This window comes from Zingiber officinale, chromosome 1B, assembly GCF_018446385.1.
Source record: "Zingiber officinale cultivar Zhangliang chromosome 1B, Zo_v1.1, whole genome shotgun sequence".
NCBI lineage: Eukaryota > Viridiplantae > Streptophyta > Magnoliopsida > Zingiberales > Zingiberaceae > Zingiber > Zingiber officinale.
The window spans coordinates 38363477-38383619 of NC_055986.1; the positions used below are offsets into that span (position 1 = coordinate 38363477).

The window sequence follows — 20143 nt, forward strand, 5'->3', positions numbered from 1 at the left end:
GTTGTATCATATACACGAAATAGATCTAATCTAATCGATAGAGTGCATCTTGTACACGATGTAGATCTAATCTAATCGTAAGGGTGCATCTTGTGCACGATTTAAATCTAATCTTAATCGCTAGGCACTAATTAATTACTTAATTAAACATGCATCATATACACAAGTAATTAACTAAGTTTTGTGATTAGTCATGGCCCTACTACGATCTTCTCAAGCCAATGAGAAGATCGGATGGTCAACCTAAGGTCAACTTCTCAAGCACCTTCCTTTTGACCACCTTGTGTTGCTCGCGCCTTCCTTGTAACTCCGTCTCGAGTGGACCTTCCACAGCTCCAATTTTGTACATTACAATTTTGAAACTCGAGTTACATTAGAGTCTAAATCTAATTTACAACAAGAATATATAAAAGAGAGGCACAACGCGCAGGTCGCGAATGATATACAGCACACGCAAACACAAATGACGGCGCGCAGGCCGTATTATAAATTACAACACAATATCCAAATCTAATTTGGGTCATTTGGGCCATGACTATCACAAAATTAATATATAATTCAAAATTATATATTTCTGTAATTTTTCTGTAATTTTTCATAATTTTACAGATTTTATGAGTAAATTTTTCCCGGCGGTCCCGATTAGCGATTTCGGGCGCAATCGCGGAGCAAATCCCCTTACGGGGTTAGGGGCAGTACCCCTACCCGCGATCTAACCATCGCGAGTTGCTCCTAAGCGATCCAAGAGCGCCTTATTCCGCTGTCCCAAAAAGATTTGGGTCGAAACGATGTCGTTTCAGGAAAAACTTCTCGGTAGTCGAAGCCTACAAGTGTATAAACACTTGTGCTTCGCTTCTACGAGAAAAATTACTCTTAAAACTATAAAAATCATAAATTTACAGAAATGTACAGAAGCTTTAATTTTTCATAAAAATCAAATTAAACTCGTACAAGCTTCGCACGTGGCTCTGATACCACTGTTGGGTTTTTCGGGCCGCGAAAATCGCTTTTTCGCGTCGCGGAAACCCCGAATCACCCTAGCCAACGGATCTCGTGCGAAGAAAAATTCAAAAACATACGAGTACGAGTTACAAAACTTCTAGATCTACATGATGAAGATCTTTACCCTTGTTACGTGCCCTTTTGTGTATCCCGCTCGTCCTCGGTACGCCGGATCTCGAAGTTGTCAATGTAGACAACTCTCTACACGTATCCACACGAACACACTAGGTGGAGGTGACCAAAAACCAAGGTGTGCTAGCACCTATGTGGTTCGGCCAAGGAAGGAGGAGAGGGAGAGCTTGAGAGGAAGAAGATGTAATAATACACTTGAATGAAAAATTTCATTCAAAAATGTGGCCGGCCACTTCTCCATGTGTAACCCCAAATTAATTGCATTAATTGCAATTAATATGAAGTCATTAAAGAGAATGACTTTGTAACTTCCATGAGGTGGCACCCATGATGATGTGGAGTAACATCATTGGTCCACATCAATGCCAACTCACCAATGAAGTGGCATAAAGTCAAGTCAAACTTGACTTTCTATCTTCCTCTCAAGTCAAGTCAAACTTGACCAAATCTCTTCCATGGTTGATCTAATCTAACCATTTGATTCAAGCCAACTTAATATAATGAATCTAATTCATTAAATTAAGTTGATTTAATGAGTCATAATCTAAATTAGACTCATTGAATACATGAATCCACTTGAGTCCAACTCAAGTTAGCCCAATTAGGATTACTCTTAATCCAATTTGATTCATCAAATGAATCTAATCCTCTTGGTTCATCATATGAACCTAATCTCCATCTAATTGTCCTTAGTGTGTGACCCTATAGGTTATTGCAACGTTGGCAATGCCCTAAACTCATTTAGGAGCATAAGTAATGAGCAGTATCTAGCAACACATCATTACTACCCAAGTTACAAGAATGTCGAGATCCGACATCATCTTGTGACTACTAATTGTGACTCCTCGCAAAATATGACAAGTGTCCTTCTATCCTAGACATCTAGATTGATCAATATGAGGCATAGACCGTGTCATCCTCTAATCAATCTAAATCTTGAACTCCAAGTAGACTCACTCAATCAAATGAGCTCAATATCCTATATTGACTCATTTGGGCATGGCCATGCACTTCGTGGTCTCACTCTATCAAGAATATCGATGTCACTCCCGTCATATAGGAGGGATAGATCCCATCTACATCACTCACATCCCTCTGCATAATTCGTTACATACCCAGTAATCGCCTTTATAATCCACCCAGTTACGGGTGACGTTTGATGAAACCAAAGTACATAACTCCTTATGTAGGGATCTATGGTGACTTCAGGTCTAAGGACTAGTAGTCATACTAATAGCCACATGAGAAAGTATATGACACTCATATAACGATCCATGATATTTTCTCATGACAGGTCATTCAGTATACATTCTCTAATGTATACTCATGTGTCAACTTGATATCTCTATATCCATGACTTGTGAGATCAAGTCATCAAGTTGACCTACATGCTAGTCTTATTGCATTAACATTGTCCCTGAATGTTAATACTCGACTAGAAATGATTAAGAGTAGTGTTCCCTATATCATCTCACTATCGGTTCAACTAACCGATTGATATAGGTGAGAACCATCTACTCAAGGACATTATTATACTTAGTTTATTTGGCACTAATACAAGTAAGTATAATAACCAAAATCCAAATGTCTTTATTTATATAGAATATGATACAATAAGTCCAAAAATACAATTATCAAATGATTGGCTCTAGGGCTCTAGCTAACACCATTGACCTATCTGGTTAATCTCCTGTACACTTGGTAAGATGGTTAGATCATAATAATACCTAACTTAACTTGTCATTCATCAAAAATTGAATTAGACCGTTAGTACAAACTGCACCAATAGTATCGAGTTATAATCGCTTATAGATTTAAAATCTTATAGGCAAAGATGAATCCATTCATAATGAGCTCTTGGGAGAACTATAGTTCTCTAATCGTTAAACCTTTCTTTCAATTTTTTTTAAAGTTTTTGTAGTTCTTTTACAATGAGATACTCAACTTTCAATTCATAATCAACTTTCAATTCATAATCAAGATGGTAACGAAAGAAACTAAGTACTTTTGAGGAAAATATGTATTTTTGCACAATCCTACATGAATTCATTGTTTCCTTCTTTTATTATATCTCCTAAACTCTTGAGATAAGGCGGATCTCACCATCCAAAATCCATAAGAAATAATTTTTTCCAATTATATCGAGTGTTTCAAATTCAAGCTTCTTAATATATGTTATAGCAACCACTATATAAAAGAAAATTAATTAAGAAGCAATCAAATATTTGCATCCACACAAAAATATTATAAAAGAAAATAAATACTAAATAAATATGTCATAATATGATCAAAACATGTTATGTTGGCATAGTCACGAAGCAACCAAATATTTGTGTCCCCACAAAAATATTATAGCAATAAAAAAATTAAAAGAATATATATATATATATATAATTAAAATTCTTCAAAAGTATTGATATGTGTTATATTGTAGATTAATATTTCAGGAGTATTGATAAAACTTATAATTTAGATCATTATTTTAAGGAATATTGATAACTCTGAGATCTTTACGTTTTAAATGGTAGATCTATCAACAAATTAACATAAAATATGCATTGGAAAATGGGAGTTTTTTCCTTAAATTACACTATGAACAATTACTTTTATTTAAATTCTCCAATAACTCGTTTAGATATATGTTTGACCATATTTGCAACTCATTGATATTGCTAATCTCCAATTAATACATAAGCCTATGTTTATATCATTTATAATTGTACATGTGCTTCTTTATTAAATTAATATATTCTTGTCACACATATTTATTATTCAAGTACACATTTAAATATTTAACTCTAATAAAACAGATGAAATAAAACTGTCTATCGTTTTCATCATCATCTTTATCTCTTTTTTTTCTTCTTGAAGACACTCAACAACTTAAGTATTTACCTGTGGATAGCGGCGTAGACTTTGCATATTTAATAGAGTAGGGTTATAAATGAGGCCAAAATAAATTTTATATTATTTAAACTTATTTCATAAGCTAAGTTATGTGGAGTCTAAATGAATAAATTATTAAAATGGTGATTCAAAGTTGACTTCAATTTTTTTTTCAAGCTAAGTTTGACTTGAATTGGGTCTATTTAGATGTTATTAAGTTCATAGTTTATTTGATTGTTTAAATTTTTTTTAAATAATTAAACTTCAACTTGGTTGGTTAAACTTAATATTAAAATTTATCTTCTTTTTAAGAACTTATTTTTTTTATTGGCAAGTTTAATAAAATATTTATTAATAAATATGATTCACAGGAACTTTTACACGTGGGTATTATTTATGAATATTATTTATGAAAAATTCATAATTTTTATTTATCAATATTAATAAATTAAATACATATAAACTCAAATTTATTAATAAGTTGTTTAAAATTATTTATTTAATTGATATTATACGTATTAAATGAATATAAATAATGATAATCTATTATTATTATTATTTTCTTATTTTAATTCTCATCTTACTAGAAAAAATAAAAGGAAAAAAACTTTAATTAACACCTTTGATAGCAAAAGTAACACCATAATTTAATTCAATTCTCTCATAATTGACTATTCGATCCCAGGTATAAAATATTTATAATAATTTTTTTTAAATGGGATAAGCAATTAAGGAATATGCTGGGCTTCTGGTCGTCTGTCATGAATATTTTTTAATTTATCTTGATGATCAATAAAAAATTTTAATAGAATTAGATCGATCAACCCAAGTTAACTATGCCTTACATGATTAATTTTTGGTTTGTCTTGTAAACAAAGCATTTGCTTTACAGGAGTTAGATTGCATTGGCCTGATATAATTATATAATCTATTTTAATTCGATTTAAAACAAAATTAATTAATCAGATAAAACTTATAAAAAATAAATTGACATAAAATAATTTATTTCTTTAATCAATTCATTTTAAAATATTAGTATTTTCATATAATAGTTTAATAATTTAAAGAGTTTATCAGTTTAACCAATTTTATATTTTAGTAAATAATTTTTAAAATAATATACAATTAATTTATATTAGTTTATATATATATATATCACAGATGACACGGCGTCTTAAAATTTGCCATCCGTTTGCAATTTGACATCGTCATTCATCAGTCACAGACAATTCAAACTTTGTTTTTATTAAAAAAAAAACAACGAGAGATAGAGAAAAAGAAACATTTTAGAAATTAAAAATTTGAAGGCTGATTCACGTTTTGTAATAAAATAAATTAATTAATCAAACCTTGTACCCTTATTAAACCCCTCTCCTCATTCCACATCCTTCATCACTTCTCTGGTTCTCTTTTCTCTACGTCAGTTAATTTGCACCCATATTTCTCCCTCGGTAAGACATTTGGGTAGGGGAGTTCACCGGAGACGAAGTCCAGTGGCAATGCGGGTGGCAGTGGTTGGTGCGGGGATCAGCGGGCTGGCGGCAGCCTACACGCTAGTAAAGGCCGGCGTGGAGGTGGTGCTGTACGAGAAGGAAGACTACTTAGGTGGCCATGCCAAGACTGTCTCTGTGGATGGCCTCCTCCTCGACCTCGGCTTCATGGTCTTCAATCGGGTAACTAGATACGATGATATATCTAAATCTTACTTTTGCCTTTAAAAAATGTATTTTTTAAAATATAAATATATATATATAACATTTTGAGAATTTATAGGTGACGTATCCCAACATGATGGAGCTGTTTGAGAACCTCGGCATGGAGATGGAGAAGTCGGACATGTCATTCTCTGTGAGCTTAGATGACGGCAAAGGATACGAATGGGGAACTCACAACGGTTTCTCCAGTTTGTTTGCACAAAAGGGCAATATTTTTAATCCTTACTTTTGGCAAATGATTCGAGAAATTCTCAAATTCAAGGCCGACGTCCTTGAGTAAGCTTAATTTCATCAACCAATTTTGTGTGTCATTTTTGTGTCATTTTTTTTTTTTGTTTTGTTAACTGTTCTTCAATATCTTTGGACAACCACCTAGGTATCTTGAGGAGCTCGACGAGAATCCAGATAAGAACCGCAGTGAAACACTGGAGCACTTCATCAGATCGCATGATTATTCTGAGCTGTTTCAGAAGAGTTATCTTGTGAGATTGACTATATTGAATTATTTAGTTAGACAAATCTTTAATTTATTCTTTTTTTCTTTTCTTTTCTGATGCTATTATTTTGTGTGGTATTTGATATGCATTTATTTGATGTTTCAGATTCCAGTCTGTGCCTCTATCTGGTCATGCCCCTCTGAGGGAGTATTGTGTTTCTCTGCTTATTCTATTCTTTCCTTCTTTCGCAATCACCACCTTCTTCAGGTCCGTATGTGTCTTTTTTTCTCTCTTGAAGTTATTTCTACCTTGTTAATTATGAAGTAATGCATTGCCACATTTTCATTCTTCTTATTTAGCACTTTATTTGTACAGACAATTTTTGGTGCTTTCTAACTGTATAAGTTGCATGTTACATGCTTAGTGATGTATCTTCTGTGTTGTCAGAAGTTTTGTTGTTTGCTAGAGCTTATTCAACTTAGCATCCTTGTTTCTCCATTTCCTTTCTTCCTTATTCTGATCTCTCTAATGCTTCCATTCACATTTCAGCTATTCGGTCGTCCACAGTGGCTCGCTGTCAAGTCACGTTCACAGTGCTACGTCGACAAGGTATGGCCTCTCCTCGAGTCAAGAACTCATTCTTTGTAAGCTTTTGACTCCAAATTGATGCTTATTATAAGCAGATAAGAGAAGAATTGGAGAGCAGATCTTGTACTATTAGAACAGGGCGTGCTGTGGAATCAATTTTTAGTACTGATGCAGGTAAACTACTTTCAGTTACCTAATCAATGATCATTGATATTTATATTGATAAACTTAAAGGTTTAACATTGCCTTGGAACAAAATGAGCCGATCATGTTTTTTTTTCTCTTTTTCTTTTTGGGAAACTACAATAACTCATTACGCAAGTTGAATTTCTGGTGCACATTTTAGTTAGTTCCTGAAAATGCCTTTTTGGCAGGATGTTGTGTGGTAGGAGAAGATTGCTCCAAAGATATATATGATGGATGCATAATTAGCACTCATGCTCCGGATGCTTTAAAGCTTTTGGGGGAGCAAACAACAATTGAGGAAACAAGGATACTTGGTGCTTTTCAGTATGTATATAGGTATGATGATATGCTCATATTTTGTTTTTGGAGAAGTTCAAGAAAGCCATTCGAATCGTAGAAGCCCATGAATTTTAAGAATAAAGTGTTCATGTGTTAACTATTAGCTGAAAGTCTATGATCTTAGTTCTACTACAGATGATAGCTTTGAATCTACGTGAATTTTTCGAATGGTGTTATGGTGTCTTAGTTTTTCTCATGGTGATATGTTTTCGAACAAAGGGCACACCTTTTTTCACCTCCAGTTAATTCTTTCTTCCTAAAATAGTCAACAAGCAATATTGATTCAAAACTTTTTTTAAGGGGCTAAAGGAGCTTTAAATCACAAAATAAAACTCATATATTACAATACAACTTCTTGTTCTTTTGACATAGAGAATTTTATTTAATTTCATCTTTAATTATTGCTGAGACATAAGACTTTGACATGTTTTGCAATTCAGTGATCAATCATCTTGCACATAAAAATGTTAGTGAGTGCAAACTTGAGGGAACTTCACATTCTTCCTTCTCAAACTCAATTACATACATGTCTTTGCAAAATTTTTGTTTTCTCACCCGCTCGAGTCTTCGATGTCTTGATGCACAGTGACATTTATCTTCATCATGACAAAAGTTTCATGCCGCAAAACCCAGCGACATGGAGTGCTTGGAACTTTCTTGGGACAACACAACATGATGTGTGCATAACATATTGGTTAAATGTGTTACAGGTCAGTGATTTTATTTTTTACTTAGCAACTGGCTAAACATGATTAGTTTAACATTATGAATTATTTAACATTGGTTTTAGCCTCTAGCCAAAAGGAGTTACCGATTATAATCATTGTATTTTGCAGAATCTACAATCAACTAAGCAACTATGTCTTGTAACTCTAAACCCCAAACGTGTACCAAAACATAGCTTACTTAAATGGTGCATCGGGCATCCTTTACCTTCTGTTGCAGCTTCAAAAGCTTCCTTAGAGCTAGAAAATATACAAGGTAAAAGAAGAATATGGTTCTCTGGAGCATACGAAGGTATAATGCAACTATACTTAAAGCAAAACATGAATCTTTTGCTCATTTACTTCATTAACCTTTAATTTTAACTTTTTCTCAGAGACCTTAATATTATTGTGAGTGTGTGTGTTGTGATTTGCAGGTTATGGCTTCCATGAGGATGCGCTGAATGTAATTCACCTATGTTTTTGTATTTGAATTTCACTTAGTCATATTTTATGTTCACTAGATGATAAATGAAATGACAAATATCATGGATTACATTCATTCTATACTCTTCAGGCTGGGATTGCTGCTGCAAACAATGTGGTTAAAAATGACATTGTTCTATTGAGAAACCCAAAACACATGGTACCGTCATTGATGGAATGTGGAGCGAGATTTCTTGTGAATAGATTTCTTACAAAATACATCGCAATTGGTTGTGTGACGTAAGTGCATAAATTCGCTTACTTATTCAGATCCATCATTAGTAAATATTGGAAAAGATCGATTGCTTAACTGAAGTGTATGAAGAGTTGTTAGATTGCTAGGAAGTAACACATACAAAAAGTAATATGATAATGATGAAAATGCTAAGATGGATATATCGAGATACCAGAATGGTAAAAATAAAAATATTAATATTCGAAATCCTATGTTAGGTGTAACTTTAATACACCAACAACAACCATAACTAAACCTTTATTCCACTAGGTGAAACCTTAATCAATGGAAGGGAAACAAAAAGAAGAAGAAATAGGTCTAGATAGCATGGTTATGTTCAAGAACGACTTATAAACTCTATACTCAAAATGAATTAATGAATTTGAACATTCATTGCTTCTTGTAAATAGTTCAATAGAGAAATAAGATTAATGTACGTAAGCTACTCCAAAATAGTTTGAATGAACACAATCTGATGATGACAATGTGATAGTGTGTAAAAAAGAATTTCTTGTTGATGCTTTTAAATAAAAAATTTGATATTAATTTAAAAGAGTAGTTAATTGTTTTCTAGAATGAGATAGTAAATTGACATAGTATGCAATATTCCTATTAAAAGACAAGGAACACAATTATAGCTATTAACCAAAAGAGACTAAATCATTGTTCATTGACATTTGAGTTCCTAATCTACTTTTATCTCTATAATTTTTAATCACACAAGTTAATTCCATTACAACATTAATCTTGTTTAAGAATTTAATTAGCAAAGTAATAAATGATTTGCTACAAATAAGGGTGCAAGCAATTGAGATGAATATCATTCACATGAGCTTGTCCAAAAACTATTTATCATCTATCCAGTGACTCTTTTAGACCTCACAATTGCAATTCATTTTGATGCCATGATATATCATAATTATAGATTGCTAGAAGAAGGTGGCAACATCTACATCTACGAAGGAGCAACAAGGAATAATACCAAGAAGGCTGTTCTTAGAGTTCATAATCCATTGTTCTATTGGAAGGTTCAGTTTTCTATATAACATTTGACTTGTCCCAAATAAAATCCTAGTTTAAAGATCAATTAAGAATTCCTTATTCTAATATATGGAGATATGTATATGTGCCAAAATCTTACTCATTATTTACCTTGACAGATCGCTATCGACGCAGATATAGGTTTTGCAGATGCTTACATAAATGGATACTTATCATTTGTTGATAAAGAAAATGGTCTTTTGGATCTTCTTTTGGTAAATTACAAGTGGACAAGCTAAAATATTGAATAGAGTTTGTTGCCACTCGACTTGCATTTTTTGTTAATTTTATTGTATTTTCTAGGTTCTTATTGCCAACATGGAACTGAGAAATTCTCTTGGAAAGAGTTTAAGGTTTCTCCATGCACTGCTTTCTTGTTAGTTCATTGAATGTACTACTGTCAATATGTACTAAAATGCAAACTTTGCGTGCTTCCACTGACTAAACTTTTTCTCTCAACAAAATGATCAGAGGCTGGTGGACACCATTACTTGTGACAGCAGGAGTTTCATCAGCAAGATACTTCTTTCGACACTCCTTGAGACAAAACACTATAACACAAGCACGTCGTAACATCTCTAGTCATTACGATCTGGTTAGACTTCAGTCTACTTTGCTACATTCATCATAAATTATTTCATATTTGTAACTCTATTAATTGAGTTTTTAGCATGTTCAGTGTATTGCTTTAATTTATTTGGTAAAATTGGATGTCTTGTTTACAAAGTAGGTTAACATGCAAATATGGTTAGTATAAACTGCCATTTACCTCAATAGAATCATCTAGTGTGTGAGAATGATTATGACCTAAAAACGTTCTTAACTATCTGAGTATAATATTGGAATTAATTTACTTCATTTTGTGGCAGAGTAATGAGTTTTTTAATCTATTCTTGGATGAGACAATGACTTATTCTTGTGCCATTTTCAAGGTTCGGAACTACTATTATTATTTTGCTTTATTTACACTGTTGCATTGTTTTTGCTAACAAGTTTTACATAGAATTGTGATTCCTTCAATAGAATCTAAAATTTCTTCCCAAAATTTTCTAGACACAGAATGAGGACTTGAAAACAGCACAGCTCCGCAAGATCTCTCTTTTAATTAAAAAGGTGAGCATATTGTTTTAGTTGTTTGTGTTTCTTATTTCATTGTTAACGCATCCCTTATTATCTTCTTCAATAAAAAAGGCCCAAGTTGAGGGGAAGCATGAGGTTTTGGAGATTGGTTGTGGTTGGGGAAGTTTAGCAATCGAGGTTGTAAAGCAAACTGGCTGCAGATATACAGGAATCACCTTATCTCAGGAGCAACTAACATTTGCCAAAAGAAGAGCTAAAGAAGCAGGACTTGAGGTTTGTATTCTTCAGAAACTTATATAGTCCGTCAGAATTGTTTAAGCTGAATTGTTATATTAAATACTCCTCCCTTTTGTTTGGACCAAGACATATTCTTACAAAAAAATCTTACTCTCAGGACTGCACTAATTTCATATTGATGGACTATCGTCAACTTCCAAAGTATCACAAATACGACCGAATCATCTCATGGTATTGTTAACTATAACTCACAACTTTTTTGATCTTAGTATTTGGTAGTTCTCTACTGATAGTAGTTGCAGTGAGATGATTGAAGCAGTAGGCCACGAATATATAGATGACTTCTTTGGTTGTTGCGAGTCACTTCTATCTACAGATGGCATATTGGTCCTTCAGGTTTGTTCAGTTAGTTACTATTTTCACTTTCTCATAGATTATCTTAATATTAAATTACATCTTGTATTACTTCTACTTTCTATTCAATCTTCCATCTCAAGTACTTAAAAAGAAGTCGAAGAGTCGAATAATATATGTGTGGAGGTTAAACACCCAAGTAATCTCACCTGTCCAGAGTCTAATAAGTTTGATTTTGCATACCTTACAGTTCATATCGGTTCCAGATCAACGCTACGATGAATACAGGAGAAGCTCTGGCTTCATGAAGGAGTACATCTTTCCTGGAGGATGCCTTCCTTCTCTGAACAGGATAACAACAGCGATGGCTACTTCATCTAAACTATGGTGACGACCAAAATGAACTTATACACATGCATATTGTGATTTACCTATTCTTTTTGGTCCTCATGTGTGTGCTCACCTTGTAGCATTGAGCACATCGAGAATATTGGCATCCATTACTATCAGACTCTCATATGCTGGAGGAACAATTTACTTGCAAATAAGGAGTAAGTATCTATTTTATATATGGATGACTACACAGATGATAGCACATTAATAATAGTAGAGAACATAAACAGAAATCTAATCACAAGGAATCAAGAGATTAAATAACAAATTTCTTCTTTCTCTAATCTTTTTGGCGTTTTGTTTGGCATAATTCTTGACGTTTTGATTTTTCAGCAAAATCGTTGCCTTGGGATTTGATGAGAAGTTTGTGCGTACTTGGGAGTACTATTTCATCTACTGTGCTTCTGGTTTCAAGTCATGCACGCTCGAAGATTATCAGGTATTTGAAATCATATATAAACAGTGGGAAAAATTAAAAGTTAATCAGTTTGATGGCTACATGGCTGATGCTGATTTATTTTTGAGTGATACAGATTGTGTTCTCTCGTCCCGGTAACGTTGGAGCTTTTGGTGAACCATTCAAGCTCGGCCATTGCATTGGCTAATTTTTTCTTTTGGCCTCTTACTTTTGGATATTTTCGATCACATTTGAATAAGTGTATCGATTCATTGTTGGGCATATGGCTATCAACAATCCAACATGATTTCCACTACTTATTAATATTATGTTTAAAAAATTATTCACAATAACATAAAGTCCCTAATGTATCATGAGTTTGGTCATCCATACAGAAGTACTCGATGCTACAATAAACTATAAAAAATTATTAGTCAAGAACAAACAACTTTTAACCCTCAAATCTAATGAAATATTTATAAATATATACAGAGAGAGAGAGAGAGAGAGTTGTTAGAAGAAGAAGAGGGAGAGAGCGAGAGCAAGAAATAACATGAGAGTAATAAAATCTATTGTTCATTGATATTTGCCCTAAGGACAATACAATATATAGGGTTTAAACAAGTACTCGGTCAATTAACCAATTAACAAATAATAGAATAATTCTAAAAATTATTCTGAGAATTATTCTAATAATTATAACAGAATTATTAGAATAATCCTAATACTTAATTTGAGTTGATTTGGTAATTTGACCCGGTTAATCTAGACAATTTCTCTTTTATCTTTATTACCCCCCGACAAACTTAACGGGAGATCTTTAACGTTGAGTTTGCTTGCTAACTTGTTGAAACGGTGTCTGGATAATGGCTTAGTAAATATATCAGCAATTTGATCTTCAGCAGAGATATAAGAGACAGATAATTGTTGAGTTGCCACACGCTCACGAACAAAATGAAAGTCAATTTCTACATGTTTTGTACGAGCATGGAAGACCGGATTTGCTGAGAGATATGTTGCTCCAATATTATCACACCAAATTTTTGGTGGAATATTTGATGCAAAATGAAGTTCAGAGAGAAGTGATTGAAGCCAAATAATCTCAGACGTTGTATTTGCTATAGCTTTATATTCTGCCTCAGTGCTTGAACGAGAAACCGTAGGTTGCTTTTTCGAATTCCATGAGATAAGATTTCGTCCAAGAAATATCGCATATCCACTAGTAGAGCGTCTATCTTCAGGAGAACTAGCCCAATCCGCATCACTATAAGCATGTAAATCTCGAGACGATTGGCGATGTAGAAGAAGACCATGTAGAATAGTACCTTTGAGATAACGAAGTATTCTTTTTACATTATCCCAATTTTGTTCAGTTGGAGCATGCATGAATTGACAAGCACGATTTACTGCAAAAGTAATATCAGGGCGTGTGACAGTGACATATTGTAAGGCTCCAACAATGCTTCGATAAATTTGTGGATCAGACAGAGTAGGAGAAGATGAAGCTAGAGAGTTGTTTACAGCAATTGGTGTAGAGACCGGACGTGCCCCATCCATTTTAGAGTTGATTTGGTAATTTGACCCGGTTAATCTAGACAATTTCTCTTTTATCTTTATTAAGAGTAACCCTTTAGGAAATAGGCAGCCACGGCTAGGAGTTTACAAATAAACAAATTATCTGGGATATTGTCTCGATCTCTTTGAAACAGGGCAAATTAAGCAGAACTAGTGGTGCTTTGTGTGTTTGGGCCTGATCTCGATTCCTTGGACAATGAGACCTTTCTTCCAATGCCCACCCTTGATATCCATGAAGCTCATGACGACCTCCCCATCTTCCCCTTCCTCGTTGTAAAACTCCCCCATTGCTACCTCCATCCATCCATCATCCCTCGCCGACAGTAGTCCGAATCGAATTCGATTGAACCGTCCCCGCACGTCGTCGCTACGGGGCTGCAAGGGGACTGCGGTAGCGGAGGAGCGTAGGCCAAGCGTGACAGAGGCTTCTTGAGTTGGGTGGTTGAGGCCGCGGGACCAGTCGGCGAGCTTGAAGATGAGATAAGCAGCGTAGGTTGTTTTGGGAGTCAGCATCTTGCTTTGGATGTGGCCGTGGATCTCCAGCCAGCATACGTTTACCAGCTCGGCCACCTCTGCAAACCTGACAAAGGAGGTGAGCTGGTGAGGGGAAGGCGAAAGGTGAAGCAGAAGCAAGAGCGTGGAAATCAAAATTAATTATTAAAATGCATTTCATGGTCATGATCTTTACATATATTACTTAATTGATACATTGCCTACCCGGAAACTTTGCCGTACCTAAAATTTTTTCAACTCTTTTTTTCTCCTTAATCATACGTTTATAATTTCAACCCTCTCTATCCCCATCCTTCGTTTAGAAAAAAAAAATTATAACTCTCATTCCAATAAATATCCATGGTAATGCCACATTGCCACTACCGATAAAAGTTCTCTGGCATGTTTCTTTAGCACGGGAATCACATATGTTTCTTTAGCATGGGAATCACATTCACCTTATCCACGCTATGCCGACTGGGCATATAAATAAGTATTAAATTGAGGGATGTTTTGGTTGATGAAGAATAAAAGATAATGTTTGAATTATGAATTTTAGAATAATAATTTAAAATTAATTTTTAATTTATGTAAATCAATCAAACTCATATCATTGGATGGATTTTATTTCTATTCTTATTGTCATTTCATTTTACTATTAAATTCATACTTATAATTATTTTCATCATTTAACTAAATACCAAAAACATAAAACCAAATTCCTCCTACGGGTTAAATAATCACCGTACAGTTCTTTTCTTTTTTTGTTTTTTACCTGATCTCTCTTTTTACTTACCCACGCACTGTTTGTCACATATCATAGTCATAGAACAAAAGGAACCGAGAAAAAAATGCAGATAAGATATAAAATGAGTTGAAATTTGGGTGGCATAAACGAACAAACAGATAATAAATAAAACTCATATTTCGTTTTGGCATCACCTGGAATCTTGCGAAGTAATCCACCGCCAGTACCGAGGCGTGTCGCCCCACACGATCGAGAGGGCTCGGGCGGAGAGCGCGTAGCACTTGGCACCACTCGATCTCTCCAACCACATACTCTGCGACAAAACCAACCCCAACACACACCATTCGTGAATCAATCTTCCATATGACGTCGCCGCCGAAAGCAAAACGAGCCCAGGATCACAATTTAAAACTAAAAAAGAAAAGGCCGATCAACTTTTTTTGTAGTTGCTGTTGTTTTGTTGTTTTAAAATGGATTTAAAAATCAAAAAAAAAAAATCAATTCATACTTTATTGGTCAAGGAATCATCTTAGATTTAACGATCGGGGATGACGAACGGGGGAGTGGAATAGAAACAAGCGAAGAATCGAATTGATGGAAGTGGAAAAAAAACTGAATAAGAGAGAAAAGGGGAAGGGGTCGGTACCATCTTGCCGCCGTCGATGAGAATCGAGTCGGAGAGGCGGAAGAAGAGATCGCGCTTCGAGGAGTAGTCGACGGGATGGAGAGCGCGCGAGAGAAGGGCGGGGGTGTCGGCGGGGAGGAATCGGTCCCAGACGAGGTCGGAGTCGGCAGCAGCGCGGAAGGCGGTGGAGACGGCGGAGGAGCGGCAAGCGTCGAGGGGCGACGTGAGGGCGATGGCGTTGGAGACGCAGCCCTCAGGAAGCTTCTCGATGCCCGACCCGTCTTCCTTTTTCATGTCGATGTAGCAGCACCAGCGAGCGCGATCACGATGCGCCTCGCCCTCTCACCTCCCCCGGTATATATAGATCACACGATGAGGATGAAAGGGGTGAGGGTGAGCCGGTGGGGCATGATGTGGTGTACGCAAATGGGTCTTACGCGCCATCTCTATTTTTCTTTATTTCAGGTGAATGATTTTTTTAATAATTAACAATGATATAAAAAACCATCACAATTTTATTTCGTTAGAATTTTCTATTTAAAATTATCTGTTTAAAATGATTGCCACTTTTTTTGTTTTGTGATAACATAACTACAAATCAGTGCTTCATACTCTCTGATAAAATCAATCGATAAATTAAACCAACTAAATTTCAATAACACATAAAGATAATATAAAGAAGGATTAATAATCTTTCATTTCATTTTTCAATTTTGCAGGATCTTATAGAATTTTTATTTAAACTCATTTTAATAATTAATTTTTTTTTAAATAAATATTTTAAAATTAATTTAAAATTTAATTTTCTGATCAATTTTAAATTTATTGGACAATACCTACATAAATTATTTTAAACTGTATTGGTTTGACTAATTTTCCAACACGGAGGGATTGGCGTGTGCGGAGGTAGTTGGCGAGGCTGAAGGGACTAGTCCAGGACCGGCCGGCCCATTTGGCCCAGACGAGTCAGGGCGGTGAAGGTTTCCATCGGCCTAAAAACGTGCCCGCAAACTTCTCTGCAGCGCACCTGCCGTGCACGCAAAAGCAACGACCCTAACCCTCCATTTCTTCCTCCTCTCCTCTCCTCTCCTCTCCTGGTTAATAAACAGAGCAGGGCAGGAAGAGAAGAACCAATAGGTTGAACTCTGTGCTCAGCAGGCGCGCGCTTCTGAACCTCCTTCTCCTTCCACTCTGTTTTCCCTTCCGAAACTACTTAATTCAGGCAAGGCATGGACTCGCTGCTGTCCTTGAGCCATTCCTCCATTTGCTGGCCCTGCAGCGTCACCAGCTCCGACCGCTCCAATCCTGCTTTGCTTTCCGGCGGAAGGCCTGTAATTCGATCTTCCGGACTGAAGCCCTCGAAAGGTCGTAGGTTCCCGCCCTCGCGGGCTTCCCAATCTCACGACTACCACGCCGTCCACGGCGATGTGAGCCTCCGAGACGTGCCCAAGAAGGCAGAGGGAGCGGCAAAGGTCCTGATACCGAGCTTGCCGGAGGAGGCCGATCGCAGCGCGAGTTCGTCTCCGATCAGCAGCTCCTTCTGGGAGTGGAAACCCAACATCGCGGTCCACTACGAGAGATCTGGGTCTCACAACACCGGCGCCCCCGCGGTGCTCTTCCTCCCCGGCTTCGGCGTCGGATCCTTCCACTTCGAGAAGCAGTTGAAGGACCTCGGCCAAGATTACCGCGTCTGGGCGCTGGATTTCGTAGGGCAAGGCAAGTCCTTGCCGTCCCAAGACCCTGCTCCTGCTCTCGCCCACGAACAAGACGACGACGGCGATACTCCACTATTCTGGGGATTCGGAGAAGAGCCAGAGCCATGGGCGAGGGAGCTTGTATACTCGGTGGACCTTTGGCGAGACCAGGTTCGGCATTTCGTCGAACAGGTGATCGGCGAACCAGTATACCTCGTCGGCAACTCTCTCGGCGGCTACGTGGCCCTGTACCTTGCAGCATCCTTCCCTGAACTAGTGAAGGGAGTGACCTTGCTGAATGCGACGCCATTTTGGGGATTCCTTCCCAATCCAATCAGATCTCCGAGGTTGTTCAAGCTGTTCCCATGGAGCGGCACATTCCCTCTGCCCTCAGGCGTGAGAAGACTCACCGAACTGGTGTGGCAGAAGATAAGCGACCCCAAGAGCATACGCGACATACTGAAGCAAGTCTACAGTGACCATTCGGTAAAGATCGACAAAGTGTTCTCCCAAATAATCGAAGTGACTGAACACCCTGCAGCAGCTGCGGCCTTCGCTTCGATCATGTTTGCGCCCGGAGGGCAGTTGTCCTTTCAGGAGTCCTTGGGCAGGTGCGCAGTCAGTGGAGTTCCAATTTGTCTCATGTACGGAAGGGAAGATCCATGGGTGAGACCCATTTGGGGGCTTAAAGTAAAGCAACAGTTGCCAGAGGTGCCTTACTATGAGATTACACCGGCAGGCCACTGCCCGCACGATGAGGTTCCGGAGGTGGTGAACTACTTGTTGAGAGGGTGGATCAGGAACCTCGACTCTCAGGGTTCTGTCGCGCTGCCGCTCGTGGAGCCTGAGTACGAAGGACGAGGATTTTCGAAAGAGCTGGAGTATATCAAAGAGGGATCGCGAAAGTCGATTCGGGTGCGGTTCTGCGGATCGGAAGTCTCTTCCTTCTCCACCTTGCTGAAGGTGTTGGGTCTAGTCTCCAAATGAATTAGTAGACTCCTACTCTCCAAGGTGGTTTAGGGCTGTAAGATGATTATGTATGTCTATACACACATCTAACAGTTATCTCATTAAGAGCATCCGTAATGTTTTTAACGGGAATTGCATTAATACTTAATTATTATTATTATTTTTTAATATGTAGTATTAACGTGTTTAAAAATTTGAACGCGATAATACTATAATATCAGAAAAAGTGTCCAAGTCAGTGTTAATATCTCAAACATTATCGTCTACAAGCAGTTAAAGCTACAAGCCGTTAAAGCAGCTACAGAGTAACCTCGTTTGATTGAAAATATGGATGGCTGAATTTTACAAAAATAAAGTGGAAATGATAAATTGTAAACCACGCCTGAATCACCGTCATCTCCTCAATGTCGTCGGATCAACCTGATGATTAAGAAAAAGAAAATGTAATGGGACTTAATCTTCCCTAAGAGGTAGGACGACGACTGCGGTTGAATGTTTCTTTCCAATGGGATGAAAGATAAACGATGCTTTAACCCTACGAGGACCGCAACCCATCAATAATGGCAGAAAAAGGATTTACGAATTTTTACACACATAATCTACATCTATTTAATCGAATCCACCATTTAAATATTGATCGCTTTATTTAATTGCATCCACACACCCTTTTCCTTATTTAAAAATACATCATTAGAATAAAAAAATAATTTATTAAATTTAGATATTCATTTTTTTTCCCAACGCATCAAATACTAATATTAGATCCCCGTGGTCATGGTGCCGCGTACGCTTTATCCTATTGGTCAATGAAAAATATCCGTGGGATCAAACCGATCACCTCAGATATAATCAAGTACTAACTGAGATTATCACATTTTTTAAATGCATAAAATTAGGAGCAACCATCCCTCACGTGGCATAGTCAAGTCATTCAAGATGAGCTCGATTCAAGTCAAGCTGATTTTAGGTTTGATCAGGATGAACTCAGATCAAGTTAGATCGAGCTCAAGTCAGGTTAAAAGGAACTTGGATCAATTCATCCTAAAAGAAGACTTCAAATCAATTCAGTCCGAGTCGCATCTGAATACCGTCTACCCAGCAAAATCGAGTTCCGCTTCGGCTGTCCACTTAATATTTTCTTTGAATTTTTTCAGACCATTGTTGGAGGAACTTCCCTGCTTGCTACCTGGCATTGTGAGCGTTGACGTAAAGAAAGTTAGCCTATTAAAGCTCGAGTCATAGAAGATCGATATGTAGAAGACCGACTTGACTTATAACTAGACGGTCAAAAATTATTTGACTGAGTCATCCCATCCATTAATCTCAGACCGGATCAAAGAGCATTGACACCGTAAACTTAGGAAACATGCTTCATTCAACACTGACACAATGATATCGTTGCGCGTTTCCATCCGGGTTTCGCAGCTGAACGATGGCCTTTACCGACAAAGTTTCACGTTCATTTGCCAATTTGTTATCATTATTTATTATATTCATTAAATACATGTAAATTATTTTATTTACATAATAAATTATTTTATCATATTACTTTTTTGATTGACAAGTTCAAGTGATAATATCTAGGTTTCCCATATCATGAAACGATGGTTTCTTTTCAAAATATCCCTTTAGCTAATGCTGTCGGCCACAACTCTCAAGGATCTCCTCGTCCAGTCCAACCCCAGCAATTACAACATCTAATTCATTATTTCGTAAAATATTTTTCTATTTACATTTGGAATATTTTTCTATTTTTCAGTATTTGCAATGTAAATTTATGATCAATTTATAATATTTTATTGGTTGATGAAAATTTAAAAGTTTTTTA

At 36.4% G+C, this 20143-nt stretch overlaps 3 protein-coding genes across 3 annotated transcripts; 2 read left to right on the forward strand and 1 right to left on the reverse strand.

The window, feature by feature from the left end:
• The first annotated feature begins 5417 nt into the window (after positions 1–5417).
• Positions 5418–12586, forward strand: LOC122055136. Its single transcript, XM_042616522.1, has 24 exons — positions 5418–5693; positions 5794–6011; positions 6112–6217; positions 6338–6439; positions 6722–6781; positions 6856–6934; positions 7135–7282; positions 7872–7995; positions 8122–8302; positions 8427–8455; positions 8567–8715; positions 9636–9738; positions 9871–9966; positions 10055–10104; positions 10223–10346; positions 10621–10683; positions 10805–10864; positions 10943–11104; positions 11226–11299; positions 11371–11464; positions 11673–11809; positions 11893–11973; positions 12149–12254; positions 12349–12586. The coding sequence occupies exons 1-24, from the start codon at positions 5520–5522 to the stop codon at positions 12418–12420; spliced, it is 2592 nt and encodes an 863-aa protein (XP_042472456.1). The 5' UTR covers positions 5418–5519; the 3' UTR covers positions 12421–12586.
• A 1218-nt stretch (positions 12587–13804) lies between these two features.
• Positions 13805–16037, reverse strand: LOC122055156 (putative F-box protein PP2-B12). The gene is made up of 3 exons (XM_042616543.1): positions 15674–16037; positions 15222–15340; positions 13805–14367 (listed from the first exon to the last, which is right to left on the reverse strand). The coding sequence occupies exons 1-3, from the start codon at positions 15944–15946 to the stop codon at positions 13938–13940; spliced, it is 822 nt and encodes a 273-aa protein (XP_042472477.1). The 5' UTR covers positions 15947–16037; the 3' UTR covers positions 13805–13937.
• Positions 16038–16662: 625 nt separating this feature from the next.
• Positions 16663–18459, forward strand: LOC122055145 (pheophytinase, chloroplastic-like). Its single transcript, XM_042616531.1, has one exon. It carries the CDS (start codon positions 16882–16884, stop codon positions 18331–18333), a length of 1452 nt encoding a protein of 483 aa, XP_042472465.1. The 5' UTR covers positions 16663–16881; the 3' UTR covers positions 18334–18459.
• Positions 18460–20143: the final 1684 nt, after the last annotated feature.